At 43.8% G+C, this 18,196-nt stretch overlaps 1 protein-coding gene across 1 annotated transcript in view; it reads left to right on the top strand.

Moving 5' to 3' along the window:
• Positions 1-18,196, top strand: part of AGO2 (argonaute RISC catalytic component 2) — a gene marked incomplete in the record, with an annotated part of 112,515 nt that overhangs the window by 29,589 nt on the left and 64,730 nt on the right. Inside the window, 2 exon segments of the mRNA XM_034763669.1 lie at positions 7,044-7,239; positions 10,955-11,075. Of these exon segments, the coding sequence (XP_034619560.1) occupies positions 7,044-7,239; positions 10,955-11,075 (317 nt within the window).

Below are 18,196 nucleotides of genomic sequence, written 5' to 3'. Positions count from 1 at the left end.
ACCTTCTGAAATAAAAAGTTGTCTGCAATGCAGTCCAAGAATTTGTTGGATAGTCTGTGCCCCGCTGTGTTATTTTCCCAACATATATTTGGATAGTTGAAGTCCCCCATCACCACCAAATCTTGGGCTTTGGATGATTTTGTTAGTTGTTTAAAAAAAGCCTCATCCACCTCTTCCACCTGGTTAGGAAGGCCTGTAGTAGACTCCTAGCATGACATCTCCCTTGTTTTTTACCCCTTTTAGCCTAATCCAGAGACTCTCAACACTTCCGTCTCCTATGTCCATCTCCACCTCAGTCCAAGTGTGTACATTTTTAATATATAAGGCAACACCTCCTCCTTTTTCCCCCGTCTATCCTTCCTGAGCAAGCTGTACCCATCCACACCAACATTCCAATCATGTGTATTATCCCACCAAGTTTCAGTGATGCCAATGATGTCATAGTTGTATTTATTTATTAGCACTTCCAGTTCTTCCTGCTTATTACCCATATTTCTCACATTTGTATATAGGCATCTAAGATACTGGTTTGATCTTGCCTCCCAGTTCTGCCCTGACCCTCCTTTCTCTCTGCTTCTTATTTCCGACCCATCTCCCAGGTCTCCATGTTCCCCACTTACCTGTGGGCTTTGCTCACCTGTCCCCGTCGAACCTAGTTTAAAGCCCTCCTCACTAGATTAGCCAGTCTGTCCAAATAGGGTCTTTCCCCTCCTCGAAAGGTGAACGCCATCTCTGCCTAGCAGTCTTTCCTCGAATAGCATCCCATGGTCAAGGAAGCCAAAGGCCTCCTGGCGACACCATCTTCGCAGCCAGGCATTCACCTCCATGATGCATCTGTCTCTGCCCGGGCCCCTACCTTTGACAGGAAGAATCAAAGAGAATACCACCTGCGCTCCAAACTCCTTCACCCGTACTCCCAGAGCCCTGTAGTCACTCTTGATCTGCTCAGTGTCACACCTCACAGTATCATTTGTGCCCACATGGATGAGTAGCTATGACTAGGATGGTGATGGTGATTGTGAAATGCTCAGGGAGATTAGAGAGGCTACAAAAAACAGAAAACTCAGTAATAATGGGGATTTCAACTATCCTCATATTGACTGGAAACATGTCACCTCAGGATGGGATGGAGAGAAAAAATTTCCATACACCATTACTGACTGCTTCTTGGAGCAACTAGTCCTGGAACTCAGAAGAGGAGATAACATTGCTCTACAGCCAAAATGCTTCTGAAATAAATGTAGTCAAACGTTACTAATTCTGGGTCACTGAGAACGAAAATGATGCTTAAAATTGTTGATTGGCTCTAGTTTTCAAGATATGCTTACTCTTGGGTAGTTCCAAATCCCTGACAAGGTCATTCAGCGATCGCGGCTTTTTTGGCTGCTTGGGGCGGCCAAAACCCTGGAGCCGGGCCTGACCAGAAATGACTAAAATATATCTTTGACTGGATCTATGAATAAATCTATGACTGGGGTTTGGACAGTACTTGCTTTTTAGGCAAAACAATGAATGATGCAATCTGAAGCTGGTATTGCGTCATACATGATATGAATTGCATCATATTATTCCTAGAAGTCATGGATGAAGCAATCATAACGAAGCTTACATCACTCTGCTGAACAAATTGCCCTATATCCGCTCTAGAAATCATACAGTGTCGTGCTCTCTTATTTGTCAGTGTTTGATTTTGCAAAGGGACACATTTCTGTTTAGCCAAAATGAGCAGAGATGCCTCGTACTTGTGTGAACAGTGCAGATAACTTCTGTATGTTTGTGGTGAAGTGACTTTTGCATCACAAAAGCGCAGTATAACCACTATGGTTAAGAAAGCCTATCACCTTTATTTTGGCTGCAAAATTGGAGATCAGGACAAGAGGTGGGCCCCACACACATGCTGCAACACTTGTGCAACAAATCTTCGCCAGTGGTTGAACAGGAAAAGGAAATCTATGCCTTTTGCAGTGCCAATGATTTGGAGAGAGCCACCAGATCATACCAGCAATTGTTACTTCTGCATGGTGCCTCCAGTTGGGAAAGGTGTGACAAAGAAGAAAAAGTGGACTGTGCATTATCCAAACATTCCATCAGCTATATGCCCAGTACCCCACGGAGAAGGACTGCCGGTTCCTGATGCACCAGAATCATTCTGACTTGAGTCAGACGAGGAAGAGGATGAAACTTCTGGTCCTGAACCATCAATGTCACAGGACCCACATTTTCTCCCATCCTCCTCCTCTGAACCACACCTCATAACACAAGGTGAACTGAATGACCTTGTCAGGGATTTGGAACTACCCAAGAGTAAGGCAGAGCTGTTGGGCTCCAGACTACAACACTGGAATCTCCTGGCAGGTGATGTTAGGGTTTCCATGTTCCGTGACCGTCAAAAGGATCTTGTCCCATTCTTCTTCATGGAAGGTGATCTTGTAGCCTGCAACAACATCGATGGTGTGATGGCAGCCCTCAACATCGTTCACGATCCAGGTGAGTGGAGACTGTTCATTGATTCATGGAAGACGAGTCTTAAAGCTGTTTTACTGCATAATGGCAATGTTTTGCCATCAATTCCATTTGGTCATGCAGTCCATATGAAGGAAACCTATGACAACATGAAACAACTTTTGAGGTGCATAAACTATGACCAACATCAGTGGCAGCTTTGTGGCGATTTGAAGGTTGTTGCTCTCTTGCTTGGTATGCAGACTGGATACACAAAGTACTGCTGTTTTCTCTGTGAATGGGATAGTCGTGCAAGAGATTCCCGCTACATCAAGAAAGATTGGCCATTCTGACAGTCATTGGAGCCTGGGAGGAAAAATGTTCAGCATCCACCACCCTTTGAATCAAGGAAGATTTTGTTACCACCCTTACACATCAAGCTGGGTCTGATGAAGAACTTTGTCAAGGCCATTGACAAAACACAAGCAGCTTTCAAGTACCTCCGTGGAAAATTTCCAAGGTTAAGTGAAGCTAAGATAAAGGAAGGTGTCTTTGGTCCTCAGATTCGTGAACTTCTTCAAGATGATGCATTTGACCATGCACTGCGTGGCAAGGAAAAGACGGCATGGAAAGCCTTCCAGTTAGTGGCAATAAATTTTCTCTGAAACAACAAGGCAGACAACTACAGGTTGTTGGTGGAAAACCTCCTCAAGGCATACAAAAGCCTTGGTTGCAACATGTCACTAAAGATACATTTTTTGCACTCTCATCTAGATTTTTTTTCCACCGAACTGCGGAGCAGTGAGCGACGAGGACGGCGAGCGATTTCACCAGGACGTTGCAACAATGGAGAAACGCTATCAGGGCAAATGGAGCCCATCAATGCTTGCAGACTATTGCTGGACAGTGACAAGAGATGCTCCATTTAATGAATACAAGAGACAATAATACATCAGCATTTACATTTTTAATATATTGAACTAAAATACTTATAATTAACTGAATACTGTTTAACTTAATTCAGTAAGATTTGCCCCAGGTGTTAGAGGAAATTGTCATATCTGTCACAATAACTATTCAGATAAATTTCATTGTGTAGACAAACCCTTAGGCATAACTAGTTTGGAACCTTTCTAATTGGACTAAGGTCATGACTAAATAGAAATTGGAGTAATTTATTGCCAAAAAACACAGTTAATGCAGAGTTATGGTTGACCAGCAGTGCCTTGAATATCGAAGGCACCAGTATTTAAACATCTGGAAATCAGAAAATAAGGAATTAAGGTAAAATAACTCTGTACTTTCTGGGTTTAAAGACATAAATTTAAGGTACGAGATTGTCTCGAAAATGAGTATTCCACACTAGGGACTAAGGTTGACTTCAGAGTGGGGAGAAGGAGAACACCTAATAAGATGAATGGATGAGTTCACACCTCTGAAAGTTGTTGTGTCAGGATGTATTAATCTCCATATACATGTGGATTTTAGAGCATTTTGAAAATTTAAAAGAAGCTCGTGTTGTGGGGCACTGTATACTGGGAACCTCTTGGCCAAATGAGTCCACTGTGTTCCACTAACTCTACTCTTGGCTCTAACGTTGCGCAACAATATTCTGATGGAGTGCTATTGCCACCACAGTTAAGGTTGCACCAGGATTTCCATTTTAATTGGGGTGGGAAAAGATCAAAAAGTCTGTTTTTTGGGTTAGAGTAGAATTCCTAAATGTTGATTGTAATTTGTGTGTTGTTCAATTTTTCTATGGCAGTTTTTTGTGGAATAATGTAATTTGAAGTTTCCTATGACGTTTTAAATGGGCCATGTAGCTAACTCTTTTCTAGTGTCTGTCACTTCCCTTTTTCACAGAAACTACAGCACTTTGACATTGATAGGTGTGAATTTTTTGGCTTCCATAGACTAGATGAATTATTGTAGAAAGGTCAAATTTGTTTTCTATGTTTTTTCATAAGAAACATAATAAATAACTCTTTTTACTGGGGACAGTATACTGGCACCTTATTAATCAAAGTTGGCTTACTTTGGTACTTAAATTAGGGCTCTCTTATGGCTGGGTTTCCTGTCAACTCCAGACTGGATTATTATAGTGCATTTTGCACAGGATGGCTTGGTTTTAAATTCTTCATTTAAAGCAGTAGTCTAAAAAATGTCTTTAAATCACAGTTTTCAATCTTTTTTTCCCAAAAGAAAAGTCAATTCCCATCTGTTGGTGGTAAAGCTAAACCATTTGTATCTATTTTCATGTAATAAATATAGGTTAGCTGCTTCCCAGGCTAAAACTGCTGTTTGATAAACGTTACTTATCTCCTTCAATCAATGACCTTTCTTATTTTTTCTTCAGTCTTCATTTTTATGCTACATTAAAAAGGGAAGCTATTTCTAATTCATTAAACAATAACTTATAAAAATGTAGAGTGACGGATTCTGTTCTCTGTGCCTGGGTAACCTTAATTATGCCCCCTCATATATATTCATTATGAAACTTTAATTACACAACCACATATCTTTTTCACAGGAACCTCTGCTTCATTTCTTCTTATCCTCATCACTGTATATATGGCCTCAAAAGCTGCACCTAAGTACATTTAAAAAAAAAAATCCTCTTGGGTTTTTGTATTGTGCTCATCACCGTAGTATCTGGTGTCTCAAACATTAATTTAATTTATCTTCATAACACTCCTGTGAAGTAGGAAAGTACTGTTATTCCCCTTTTACAATTGAGGAGCTGCGAGACAGATTAAGGCCAAAATTTGCTAATGTTGGGTCCTCAGTGACGGAGACACCTGTGGCCTAATTGTTTTTCAGAGGTGCTGAGTAACCTCAATTTACACTAACTCCAGTAGGAGTTGTGTTCTGTGCATCTGAAAATTAGGTCTTTTGAGCCTCAGATCTGACACCCAGAAAATGAGGAGCACACAGTGGCTACCTCCTGAAAATTTTGCTTTAAGGCCCAGATTTTTAAAGGTATTTAGGCATTGCTGCGCTCAGCACTCTGCCTGATTTAGTTGCCTAAATCTCCTTTTAAAGGTTTAGATTTAAGTGACTTGTCCAATGTCACATTAGAAGCCAGGAAATGCCAGAATTATTTTTATATATATGGAGATATACCTATCTCCTAGAACTGAAAAGGGACCCCAAAAGGTCATAGAGTCCAGCCCCTGCCTTCACTAGCAGGACCAAGTACTGATTTTCCCCCAGATCCCTAAGTGGCTCCCTCAAGGATTGAACTCACAACCTTGGGTTTAGCAGGCCAATGCTCAAACCACTGAGCTATCCCCCTTTACAACCTTAACTATTATTTTTAACGTAGTTTAGAATGCTAGGTCTTTTTGTTTGGCTTCAGTATTTGGGAGTAGCTCCATTTAACAAATACTGAAGCCAGCACAAAAGACTTAGGGCATGGCTACACTTGCAGATGTAGAGCGCTGTGAATTAAACCCGCCTTTGGAGAGCACAGTAGGGAAAGCGCTGCAGTCTGTCCACACTAACAGCTGCTTGCGCACTAGCATGGCCATATTTGTGGCACTTGCAGTGGCATTGGGAACGGTGCATTAACGGCCGCTATCCCAGCATGCAAGTGACGGCAATGTGCTTTTCAAATTGGGGGTGGGTGGGGTGGAGTGTGACAGGGAGTGTGTTGTGTGTAGGTGGGGGGAAAGAGAGCGGGTTTTGGGGGGGCTGAGAGCTTGCCGGCTGGTTTTTTGGTAATTCAAACCAGCAGAAACCCCCCCCCCCCCCGCCTCTCTCTCTCACACAGCATTCCACACTAATCTGTCTCGGAGCACACTTATCTGGCTCTGAGCAGATAAGCAACCGGCTGTCAGAAATGGAGCTTTCAAACGGCATATCTGCATTCCTACAGCGAGTTCAAAACAATGAGAAGAGTGACCACTTGACTTAAGGGGATTATGGGAAGTTGCCGGAGACTGATCAGAGCACAGTAATGCAACACCTCGTTCACACTGGCACCGTGGCGCTCCAGCGGGGGTGCAGCAAATGTTATTCCACTCACCAAGGTGGCGTACCAGCAGCACTGTAGCCATGGAGTCAGAGCATTCTACGTGCCTTGCCAGTGTGGACGGGTAGTGAGCTAGTGCGCCTGGGGCTCCTTTATTGCGCTGTAACTCGTAGCGACGCCCTTAGCATACTAATTTTGTGAGGAGCATTGTGGCTAAGTAATGAGCTTTAGGTCCTCCATATTAGACAACTGGGTCCTAGTTCCAGCTCTTAAAGAAGTTGTTGTTCAGCTTCCTAGGTGCTGCGTTAATTCACCTATAAAAGGACAGAATGGTAACCTACTTCCTGTGGCCTTGCTCAATAAAAAGGGTTGTGAAGTATACAGAGTAGTTAACATCAGTTGGGGAACAGGTGAGTCAAGGTCTGCTGGCTTCCAGCCCAGGACATTGGTTTTCATCTGTTAAATCAATATTTTTTTTAAAAAGCAAGGAGTGAAGACTAGGTTTAAAAATGCACTTATAAAATGGTATAGAAGCTTGCGTGTGTTACTCTTCTCACTGCATATACCTAATGTGGATAATTTTTGTGGTGATATTTTACTTTGTGCTTTTATTTTTTTTCTCTTTCAGTACTTGCACCTCCTCCACCATTGCCACCACCAATACAGGGATATGCCTTTAAACCTCCTCCTCGACCAGATTTTGGTACTTCTGGAAGAACAATCAAACTACAGGCCAACTTCTTTGAAATGGACATTCCTAAAATTGATATCTACCATTATGAATTGGATATAAAGCCAGAGAAATGCCCTAGAAGAGTTAACCGGTAATATCATTATGCTTTGCATTCCCCCAGTTTTATTTGTTTTTTCTCCATTTACACTTTTAAAAAAGAGGAACTTTTAGAAGCTAGGGTCCTGTACAAGCTTTCATATAGGGCACTTGGGGACATGGATATCCTTGTTGTTCATCAGATGTGTTAATATCTTCCCATTTGAATACGTCCTGCTTTGTGATATCCATCAGCAAGCATTATTTCTGTTAATTTGGTTTCTCCGAGTCTTCCTATACCAACCTAGAAATCCCACCTGACTTTTGTGGTGGTCGTAGCTTATTTTGAGTGAAGTTTTCACCTTTTGATCCAAAATTACTGGTGGCATAGGCAGGCACAACTCCATTAGCTTGAGTGGAGTTACGCCAGTTTACACAAACTGTGAATTTGACCATTGTTGTATACTGCTTAGTTCATAACTAAGTGGAGTCAGCTAGCAAGCCCCTTAAAAGGGGAGGTGATATTACCAACAACTTGTTTTCCTGTCTTCACCTACTGACAGGGGGAAGTAAACCCATTTGTCTGTGCTGGTATAAGAGGACTTTGGAGAAACTAAATTATAACAGGTAAGAAATTACCCTCCTTCGTCATCTTCTGTATTAATGGAAGATATGCAAATGAATACCGATAGCAAGGCCAAAAAGGTATGGATCAATTTAGCAAATTACTGATGGCCAGGGAAGCAAGAGAAATAGTATTTTTCGATTCCCCTATTACAAGTAATGAAGTGCAGGCTCTTTATTGTGAAAGTATAACTTACAAATGTAGATTTTTTTTTTTTTAACCTAACTGCACTCTTATTAGACAGTATTTAACATGCATGGAACACAAATAGCTGTTCTATACTTCATCTTCCTGCTCTGTTGGATTATTTTTAAATGTAATATTTTAAAAACATTTTAAAAATTGGATTTAACTTAAAAACAAACATAATGGGCTAAGATCATCACTGTAGTAATTCTATTGGGTCAATTTCTCTTCTTCCACCAGTGCAACTCTATTAATTTCAGTAGAGTTGCATCAATATAAGAGAGTACTTGAAAAAAATCTAAGTGGAGGTTTGTTTAAAAATTATGAAGAGTCTTGTTAACTGATGTAATGGTGACCACGTCAGTGCAGATCAGGGCAAATCATGTTCACAATAGGTAGTTGCTTACCAGTATAAAGTTGAATACATATAACTGTTTGCCCAGATTGGCCTTAACTTGTCTGTAGCCATTATGATATGGTGATGAAGGCCATTGTAAGAACCTGGATAAAGAGACGCCATTTACTGGAAATGATCCTATTTGTGCTTTTCATAATTCCATGCTATATCTGTTTTCCCAATGCAGTGTGGGAAGAGAAAAATTGATTTACAAACCTAGTGAAGTCTGAATTTTTTACTTCAAACTCAAACAGAAAACTTAATTTGCTTATAGTTAATATTGCTCCATCCCAAAACCCATGAACACCATTGCGGAAGATGAAGTTGGAGAAATTCATAAGGCATAAAATTGTAATAGTGAGTGTTATTAACCATCAGAACAATTTACCTAGTAATGTAGTGGATTCTCTATTGAAGTATTTAAATCTAAGAGGATCTGTTTGGAGGAGATGAGAGGAATCAAAGTGGTTATCTTTCTAAAGCAATATGTTACAGCTCACTTAGAAGTTACAGGCTTGAAGCTGAAATTATTGAGTGCGGTTTTATTGTCTATGTTATGGAGGTCCGACTTGATAATAAAAATGGTCCCTTCTTGCCTTAAAAAAAATCTGAATTTATGAAATGTCAAGGAAATCACCAATTAAGGCAATATTCATTCTTCACACTACTTTAAACACGCTCAGACTTCTGTCTTAGGGTTTTGTACTGGCACATACCACTCTAGTATGTACCTCCCATGTTAACTAGATTTTCAAGATGAAGTGCCTCATGGATTTCAGATTAAATGCATATCTAGCCGCAGTGATGTCCTTCAGGAGATTTAAACTCAGATGTTGGCATCTGAGAATAGAACAATTCCAATAGACTACAAATTCCACTACAAACTCATTTGCATATCTAACATATAACCAGCTACAATACACATTCCAAATTCCTCTGCATCATATTCTAATACACAACCTATAATTCCAATCACACTTTAATTTGTAGTCTTAATAGTTATATGTACTGGTAAACGCTGTTGTTGTTACATGAAAAAATACGAGCTCACCTACTCCTGAGGGCATTCTGTGCCAAAAAATTTAAAAATTTTGTGCACAATATTTTAAAATTCTGCAAATTTTATTTGTCAAATAAATGTGGAGGTTCCAGCATGGTATTGGGGAGCACAAGCCACTGACTATACAGAGGTGGGAGATCACTGTGCAGCTTCCTCCGGAACACAGACTCCAGTGGTGATGCTACACCCAACCCTGACACAGTGCAAGGTCCAAGCTTGCCCCAGAAACACCCCAGAGCCATGCTCCTCTGTGCCAAGTGCACCAGGTGTGGGCAGGCAGGTTCAGCAAGGCAGGATCCAAATGTAGAGGAGCTTAGTGTGGGAGGATCCAGGTGTGGATTGAGAAGGTTCTGTGTGGGGCAATCTGGGTGCGGGGTGGCTCAGTGGGGGATCCGGGTGTGGGGGGAATCTGGATGCATAGGGGCTTGGGGGGGGGGGTTCTGGGTGCAGTGGTAATGGGACTCTGCAGGGGAGTCCAGGTGAAAGTGGTTGGGGCTCAGCGGGGGGGGGGTGTGTCTGAGTGTGGCGGGGAGGCTCAGCGGGAGGGTCTGGGTATGAGGGGGTCTGGATGCACAGGGGTTGGGCGGATGGGAGAGCAGATCCCTGTACAGTGATCCCTCCCCCTGCAGCTGAGGAGCGATCAGTGTGGGGGAGAGTTCACAGAGCTTCCTACAGCTGGGGGAGAAATCTGGGGGGTGGGTCTGATACAGCCCCGGATGCCATGCAGGGGAAGAGGAAGTCCCGTCCTCCCCAACCCAGCCGGGACTAGCAGCTAAGCCCTGCACAGGATAGGAGCCACCAGCTGGGTCTTCCTCTGCCCCACAGTGATTTACCTCTCTGCCGGCTGCCCTGGGCACCCAAAACATACTGCCTAGGAGGGTTGCATGACCGCTCTTGTGATTTCTCTTTGCTTCCCCATCAGAAAGTTATTTTTTCTGTGAGGAAGCAAAGAAATCTGCGGGGGACATAAATTCAGCGCATGCACAGTGGCACAGAATTCCCCCAGGAGTAGAGGTGAGAGTCAAGATTGTTATTTGAGTGTGATGCAGAGGAATTTGGTGTATGCATTGTGCACAGCCCCAAATCATTGGATCATCTATCCCTCTCCTAAATTCCGCCTTTCCCTGTGCTGTCCTGCTGCCTAGCCCATCAGTCCTGTTCTGCAGATGGGAGCCATGGAGAAGAGCAGCTTATATTACGTACGTGTTCTATTTGCATAGAATAAACTGTAGGTAAAACACTGGGGCTATAAACTTTCCAATGAGAAACCAGGATCAAATTTAGTAGTCCCAAAAAACAGAAACAGTTTGTTCTATGAAATTTTTTTGCATAAAATCAACTTCCGTTGTCTCCTCAGATGATTAAATAAATCTGATCTTTCATGCTGAGCTGTTCATGTAATAGCCAGTATTTTTGTTTCCTTTTGATTACATAAACATATTGGGGTTCTTTTGGTACTCTGTTCAAATTATGTGATAACTTAATTTTCTTTATATTTTCAGAGAAATAGTTGAGCATATGGTCCAGCACTTTAAAACACAGATCTTTGGGGATCGTAAACCAGTATTTGATGGAAGAAAAAACCTATATACAGCTATGCCACTTCCTATTGGGAGGGATAAAGTAAGTTTTAAAAATAAGTTTCTAGCCAGAGGTTGTAATATAATGGCATCTCACATTGTGACTTCAAGCCTTTCAGGTACCAAGTGATTTTATACTTAGAGTAAATCTCTAGACAAAGACCAGTCTTATTAGGGCATTCTGACACAAATTCCAGATAAAATAACTGACACTGTGTCTGTGGTTTGAGTTCATATTATAATACTTGTCCATTTAGAATGCAAGCCCTTCAGGGTAGGGACAATCTTATTATTAATTACTGGCATTATGGTAGTGCTCAGAGGCTCCAACTAATATTAGGGCTTCACTGTGCTAGACACTGTACAAATTCTCAGTAAGAGACCCTGAAGAGGTTGCTTACAGTTTAAATAGACAAGATAGACAAAGGGTGAGAAGGGAAACAGAGGTTTGGAGAGATGAAGTGAGTTGCTCAAGGTCAGACAGCAGATCAGTGGCAGAATTAGGAATAGAACTTGGGGCTTCCTGAGCACCAGTCCAGTGTTCTATACGCTAAACCGTACTGTCCCTAGCTGTCTCTTACAATGTGTTTGTACAGTACCTGGCTCAACCAGACCTCTAGTCATTACCATAAAATAGGCATTTGTATAATGGTATCAAATAAGTATGCTACAGAAAAGATTGTATTGTGCCCCTATCTTATCGAATAGTTATTACTTAACCATAAACTAATATCTAAGAAAACTATGAGGATTTAAGATTCTCAGAGACCAATAGACTCTTACATTTTGTAAGCGAAGAATTTGGTATCTGTTTACTTCTTAGAAGATATCTTCTGTGTTCCTACAGAATTTAACTCAAGCAAGAATCTCTAAAGTATTTTCAGCAAATGTAGTTCTAATTTCTAAAGCTGTCTTCATGGGTTTGGCAAGTCCTATTGAAGCCTATACTGCAAAAGTTAATTTGCAACAGCAGTATTGCCCAACTTGTATATTTTCTAGTGTCCATTCTATGACAAATAGAAATATTTTAAACTATGCATTTAACCAGAAAAACACACAGAAAATACCACACACATGTCTGGTGGATAAGCTAATGCTGGTGTTGAATCTCTGAGTTCTTTACTTTTTGTTTTACTGTAACCTCAGTATTGAATTAACCTAGATATTTTGCATTTAGTTTAGGTTTTTTTTAGTTTTTTAGTTTTTTTAAATGGTCTTAATTACATTTTATATCTCGAATAAGCTCTTCAGTGCAGGGACTGTCATCATACATGTTTGTGAAAGAGAGCCCTACTCTTGATGCTTTAAATTCAAAAGTCCGTCTGTATTAAATGATATGTGGAGGGAATTAAGTGTGGCAACAATTTCTCAGCAGGAAACATATTTATCTTTCATCTAGACTTGCCATTCCTATGGGTTTCCTTCTGTTCAACTGTATAGGAGTTGAGGTCAGACCTGGCATTCTGGGTAGAGATGATATTCCTCTCAAAATGGGGAAAGTCTCAATTGCAGCTGCCAGGGGAAGACGCAACTGGCAGATCCTCAGAATTCTTGCTCTACCTTTCCCCAGGGCACACATTTGCAACAACTGACCTCAAATTCCTGCACTCGAAAACTTTGGTTTTAGTTAAAAACTAAGCATGAAAAATGCCTCAAAAGCTGTGAGAATGAAAATGGGGGGGTATAGCGGAAATAGTTTTTGAACTTTAATTCCAGTGTTTGCTTCTAAGTGAATACTGTAATTAAAATTTGGAAGAAGTATCCAGGTGTGAGGGGTGTACCTGCCCCTTTGTGGCACCCTATTGGAGGCCCAGCAATCCTACTATATCCACCTCTTCCCCCCAGGAAGGAGCAGCAAAGGTGGGTCCTCCAGGCCTACCAAGAAAGGCTGCAAAGAAGCATAAAATCAGAGCCCAGTAGGCTGAGATAAAAGGAGCTGCAGGACCTGAGGTGATCAGTTCCTGGCTGGGACCAGAAGGGTGAGGAAGTGTGTGCTGCTCTGGCCACAGGAGCTTGACTGGCTGCCTTTACTGGAGAGAGAGGACCTGAAATCTCTACCTCCAGTCACTACCTTAGAGTTAGAGACTAGATGGGAAGAGGCCCAAGGAAGGTAGCAGCAACTAATTGATGGGATTAAAAGAAGCAGTACTGTACATGGCTGCTGTTTACAGGGTCCCTGGGTTGAAAACTGGAATAGTGGGTGGGCCTGGGTTCCCTCACCAGCCACTGGGGAAGTGACCTAAGCCCTGAGAAGGGTACAAAGCTTGTTTAGAAGCCCGAGTGAGGGGTGGGATATAAAGAGCCACGAGACGGGGCTGAAGACCCTGGTGAGGACCAACAGTTCATTGAACTCTTGGCTACACCGGAAGGGGTTCATTCATTTTGACTCTGTGAGTTGGCTGGAGCGAAGAGACACTGAAGAACTGCCTAACGAGGTTGACAACCTATAGGGGGCACCAGGAGCAGGAAAAGTTCTGTAGTATCAGACCCAGCCTCTAAGAGGCACTTACAAGAGGTGAGTGTCCCCCGATGCACTAGGGTTCTACCCAGCAGCTAACTTATTTAAAAGTTTTGTTAGATAACATAGAGGGAGTTATTGCTGTAAATCAAACAGCTGGAGATAGTTAACCTCAGCAACTGATAGTTAAGGCTACAATTTTCTCATGGACATTTTTAGTAAAAGTCACAGGCAGGTCACTGGCAATTAAGAAAAATTCACGGAAGCCATGACCTGTCTGTGACTTTTACTAAAAATATCCATGACAAAATGGGGAGGGAGGAGAGTCAAGCACCCTGCCCTGCTGTGGCTCCTGCCCCATGGCTGGGAGGTACCCCTGCCTGTGGTGGCTGGGGAGCTGCGGGGGATCCCTCGCTGACTGGGGAGCTCTGGGAGATTTCCCCCCCCAGGCAACGGAGCTGTGGGGGTTCCTCTGCTGCTTGCAGCGGCTAGTGAGCTGCAGGGGAATTCCCCCCTCCCCCTTGCCCTGCCCCTGGTGTCTGGTGAATTTATGGGTATCCCCCACCGCCCCTGGGGACTGGGGAGATCTGGGGGTCCCCAGCACTTGCAGACTGGGGAGTTCTGGCAGATTCCCTCGACGACAGCAGCAATTAAGGATTCCCTCCTCGCCTGCAGCGGCTGGGGAGCTGCCAGGGGATTGTTGTCCTGTCGTTGTCCCTCCGCCCTCCATCCCCCCCATGGCGGCTAGGAGCTGCCGGGGGATTCCGCTGGCAGCTGCAGGGGGATTTCCCCCCCCCCCCCCCCCCCCCCCCCCCCCTCCCCGCAGTCATTAGCAGATATAATTATAACACCTGTGAGTCTATGCAAAAGTTCACTGAGCTTCTGCCTTCAGACCCTCTTGTGGAGATGCCGGGGGATTCTTTCTGATAGTTTACAAAGGGCTAATGGCAGAATGTTTTAATCTCATGCAGAGTGTGTGTGTTCTGAGCAAAGTTGTTTTATGTATATAATTGGCTCACAATTAGACAAAAACCTTAAATTAACTCTCCTCTTCTTCCCAACAAAGACCAAGGTGTGGACCAAGACAGAGTTTAGGGACTTTTTTCTTTAATGTTTCTCCTATCATATGTAAAACTTTGTCTATAATAGAAAAATTGCACGGGGGTAAATACATTGATTTGATTATTCTGGAAAAAACCTCTAATATAAACACACATAAGCCAGTTTAAATCATGCTTAAACAGATTTAGTTTGAGAAGTTAGCACATTAAGCTAAATTGATCCAAGTTCAGTTGAAACCTGTTGGTGTATATATTAAGTGTTTGCTTCAGGATAATTAAAGTGTGTGTGTGTGTGTGTTCCATACATCAGTACACATGCACGCCAGGCTCCTGAGTCAGGAAATTCTTCAAAGAAGTGTCCGTTGGCCCGCACCAGCTCTCCTTGGGCTCCTGACCAAGAGTATAAGAGGTAGTGTGAGTCAACACCTCTCTAGTTCCTTCTTATAGCCACGTGACCTGAGTCAGAATCGTGTCCTGCTTTACTCTGTTCTTCTTCGAGTGCTTGTTCATGTCAATTCCAATCAGGTATGTGCACAACAGCCGGAAGATTTTTCCCTTAGCGGTATCCATAGGGTGGCCCTGGGTGCCCCCTGGAGTCGCACCTTCATGGCGCCCAATACAGGGCCCTGCCCTGACCCCACCTCGGTTCCTTCTTACAGCCTGTGATGGCTAGCTGGAACTTCCTACCGCTCTTGCTTCAACAAGCGCATGCTTTGCAGTATCTCTCTTCATGTACATAATTGCATTTAGCAATAGAGTAGTTTATAGTTCAGATAGTTTTCTTATAAGTTTCCTTTGGAGGGGTGTTTACCCCTGACGTCTTTATTCAGCACCGGGTATGCCTCGGTTCCCGGGCTTTAAACCGTGCTCGGACTGTGGCAGGTTTATGCCAAGAAGTGGCCTGCCTTCGCCATGCCTTAAGTGGCTTGGAGAGGGGCATCTCAGAGACTGCTGTAAAATCTGTAAGGGTTTTCGCCCCAGGACCCTTAAGGACAGAGAGCAGTGCCTCTGAGTCTTCCTTATGGAAGCAGCAGTTCGGGCCCATTCGGAGCCCACCGCGCCAGACCCGGCCTCAAGCACCGCATCCTTGGTGCACAGCACGCTGGCACCATTGACGTGTGAACCGGAGCCAAGGAAGGACTCAGAGACCCTCGGCACTGCCCCGGCTCAGCCCACAGGCAGGCATTGGTGAGGCACCGCTCTCACTCTCTGGTGCCCCGTAAAAAGAAAAAGGTGAACAGAGGGCGCTCCCCAGCTAGGTCTAAGGACCATTTAACCAGCAAGCCCCCATTGGGCACTCCATTGGCTGGGATCCCGTTGACTCCTGCGCCAGGAGGGGTCCAATCAAGTCCAGATCCGCGCCACGCACCAGGCTGCCGCCGCGAGGACATACAGCTCCCCTCGACACCGGAGGTGTTCAAGGTGGCAGTGGACCTGTTGGTACTCATGGCGCCACCCTTACCCACACCGATCCCAAGCCTGGTACATTCTGTAGGTAAGCCAGCGATGATGTCTGCCATGAGGCCATCCCCATTGCATTGGCCTGCAGCACCAGGGGTCTCTGCAGGAGAGCTGCTCCACTCCCCAAGTTGGCACCATTCCCCGGCACCATACTCCGCTCCTCCCTGGTTATCACAATCAGCAACCTCTGAGTCGGAAGTGGAGTCCTCACCCTCTAGTAGAAGGAGAAGATCCCGCTCCCGCTGTGATCAGTATCCCTACCCGGCGCCCTGGCAGGGCCAGTGGCAGGCTCCTCAGTGGCCCTTCTGGACACCTTGGGCCTATCATCAAAGCCAGGGTTCCAAATCGGCATCAGTGGCCTCAGTCTCAGGTTCACCCACAGCAGCGCCGGCTGCGGCGCTGACCTCGGCAGTGTTCCTGGCCACCATCCTATCGCCAGTTGCGGTCCCGGCAGTGTTGCTCCTTGCCCCGCGGGACTCCTGTGGGGCTGAGAGCAGTGAACAGACCCCAGTACTGGCCACCTTCTCATCCTCTTCATCATCAGATGAATCAGTGGTGGGTACCTTGACTACTCTGGCCTTAGAGGACAGTAGGGTCCTTCAGCAGCTGCTGAGACGGGTGGCCCAGAACCTGAATATCAAAATGGAGGTGGTAGTGGAGGAAGCCGACCAAATGGTCGATATTCTCTCCCCTCCCGGGCCATCCCATATCGTGCTACTGCAGATCAAAACAATTAGCGATGCCACCAAGACTCTGCAGTAAACCCCGTCCTTGCTGCTGCCAACTGCCAAAAGATACAAGTGGAGGTACTTTGTTCCCTCGCGTGGGTATGAACACTTGTATGAACACCCCCAGCCAGACTCCCTGGTAGTTGATGCTGCTAACCAGAGTGAGCAACAGAGCTTCCAGGGGCCCTCTCCCAAGAACCATGAGGCCAAGAAATTGGACTTTTTGGGGAGGAAAATATACTCAACTGGGGGGTTGCAGCTCTGTATTGCTAACCATCACGTGGTGGTGAGCAGATACAATTATAACATCTGTGAGGCTATGCAAAAGTTCACTGAGCTTCTGCCTTCGGACTCCACCAGGGCTACCTACCTTGCCAAATGGAAGAGATTTTCAATCTGGATGGCGCAACATCATTCATCCCTGACACTCAGTGCTATACCGCTTATATTGGACTACCTCCTCATCTCAAACTGCAGGGGCTCTCCAATAAGGGTCATCAATAAGGGTTAACCTGGCTGCCATTTCAGCCTTCCATCCAGATGCAGAGGGACAATCTGTCTTAGCCACCCTATGGTCAGTCGTTTTCTGAAAGGTCTCGACAGGCTATGTCCACAACCTTTTGTTACATCTGATTCAGACAAGACCCTCTGTGAAGAAAATAACCTGAGTACGCTGGATTTAAAACCCTACATATTTTAGGGACGAGTGTGCTTGGATCTTTTTCAAATGGGTCTGGATTCAGTAGTAAAAATTTTGGGCCAAATCTGGTGTAAATCAGTAACTCACTGCACCTGTGTTTACTTATATCAGGTCTGAGTTTGGCTTCTATTCATCTATCACATCCTCTTTTACAAGGCTTACCTTTAATAGTAGTCTTTTAAAATAGCTGTTTTTTTACATGTTAGGATTTTTGGGTTCATATTTTTTAATAATATATAGAGTGACTCAAATACGTGACCTAAAGAAATAAAGACTGTAAGGTAGCTACCTAAATTAGGCTGTATCACAGAATAGGCTTTGTGGTTACTGGAATACAAACACTTGAATCACGTATCCTTTTTATTTCAAGGAATCAAAGTTACTGCAATACAAGTAGTCAAGTTTGTAAAACGATTAAGAACCAATCACAGATGAGGGGCTTTGTAAATTGAAACCTGATAAAAAGAAATGGACATAACAAGTCTTCTGTTGAAAGAATAGTATAAAAAATAATCATGGTCAGATAAGTTATGATTATCACTTTCATTGTTTCTGGTATCCAATAAGTCAAGGTTATAATAAGAGTGAAAAAAGTATGGAAATATACAGTTAGAGTCAGCTAGTCAACACTAGGAGTATGCTACACTGCAAATTAAACACCCATAGCTGCCCAGTGTCAGCTGACTCGAGCTTGTGGGACTCAGGCTACAGGGCTGTTTAAGTGTGGTGTAAATGTTTGGGCTTGGACTGGAACCC

The sequence above is a fragment of the Trachemys scripta genome, chromosome 2 (genome assembly GCF_013100865.1).
Source record: "Trachemys scripta elegans isolate TJP31775 chromosome 2, CAS_Tse_1.0, whole genome shotgun sequence".
Lineage (NCBI taxonomy): Eukaryota > Metazoa > Chordata > Testudines > Emydidae > Trachemys > Trachemys scripta.
This window is presented reverse-complemented; position numbering and strand designations above follow the sequence as displayed.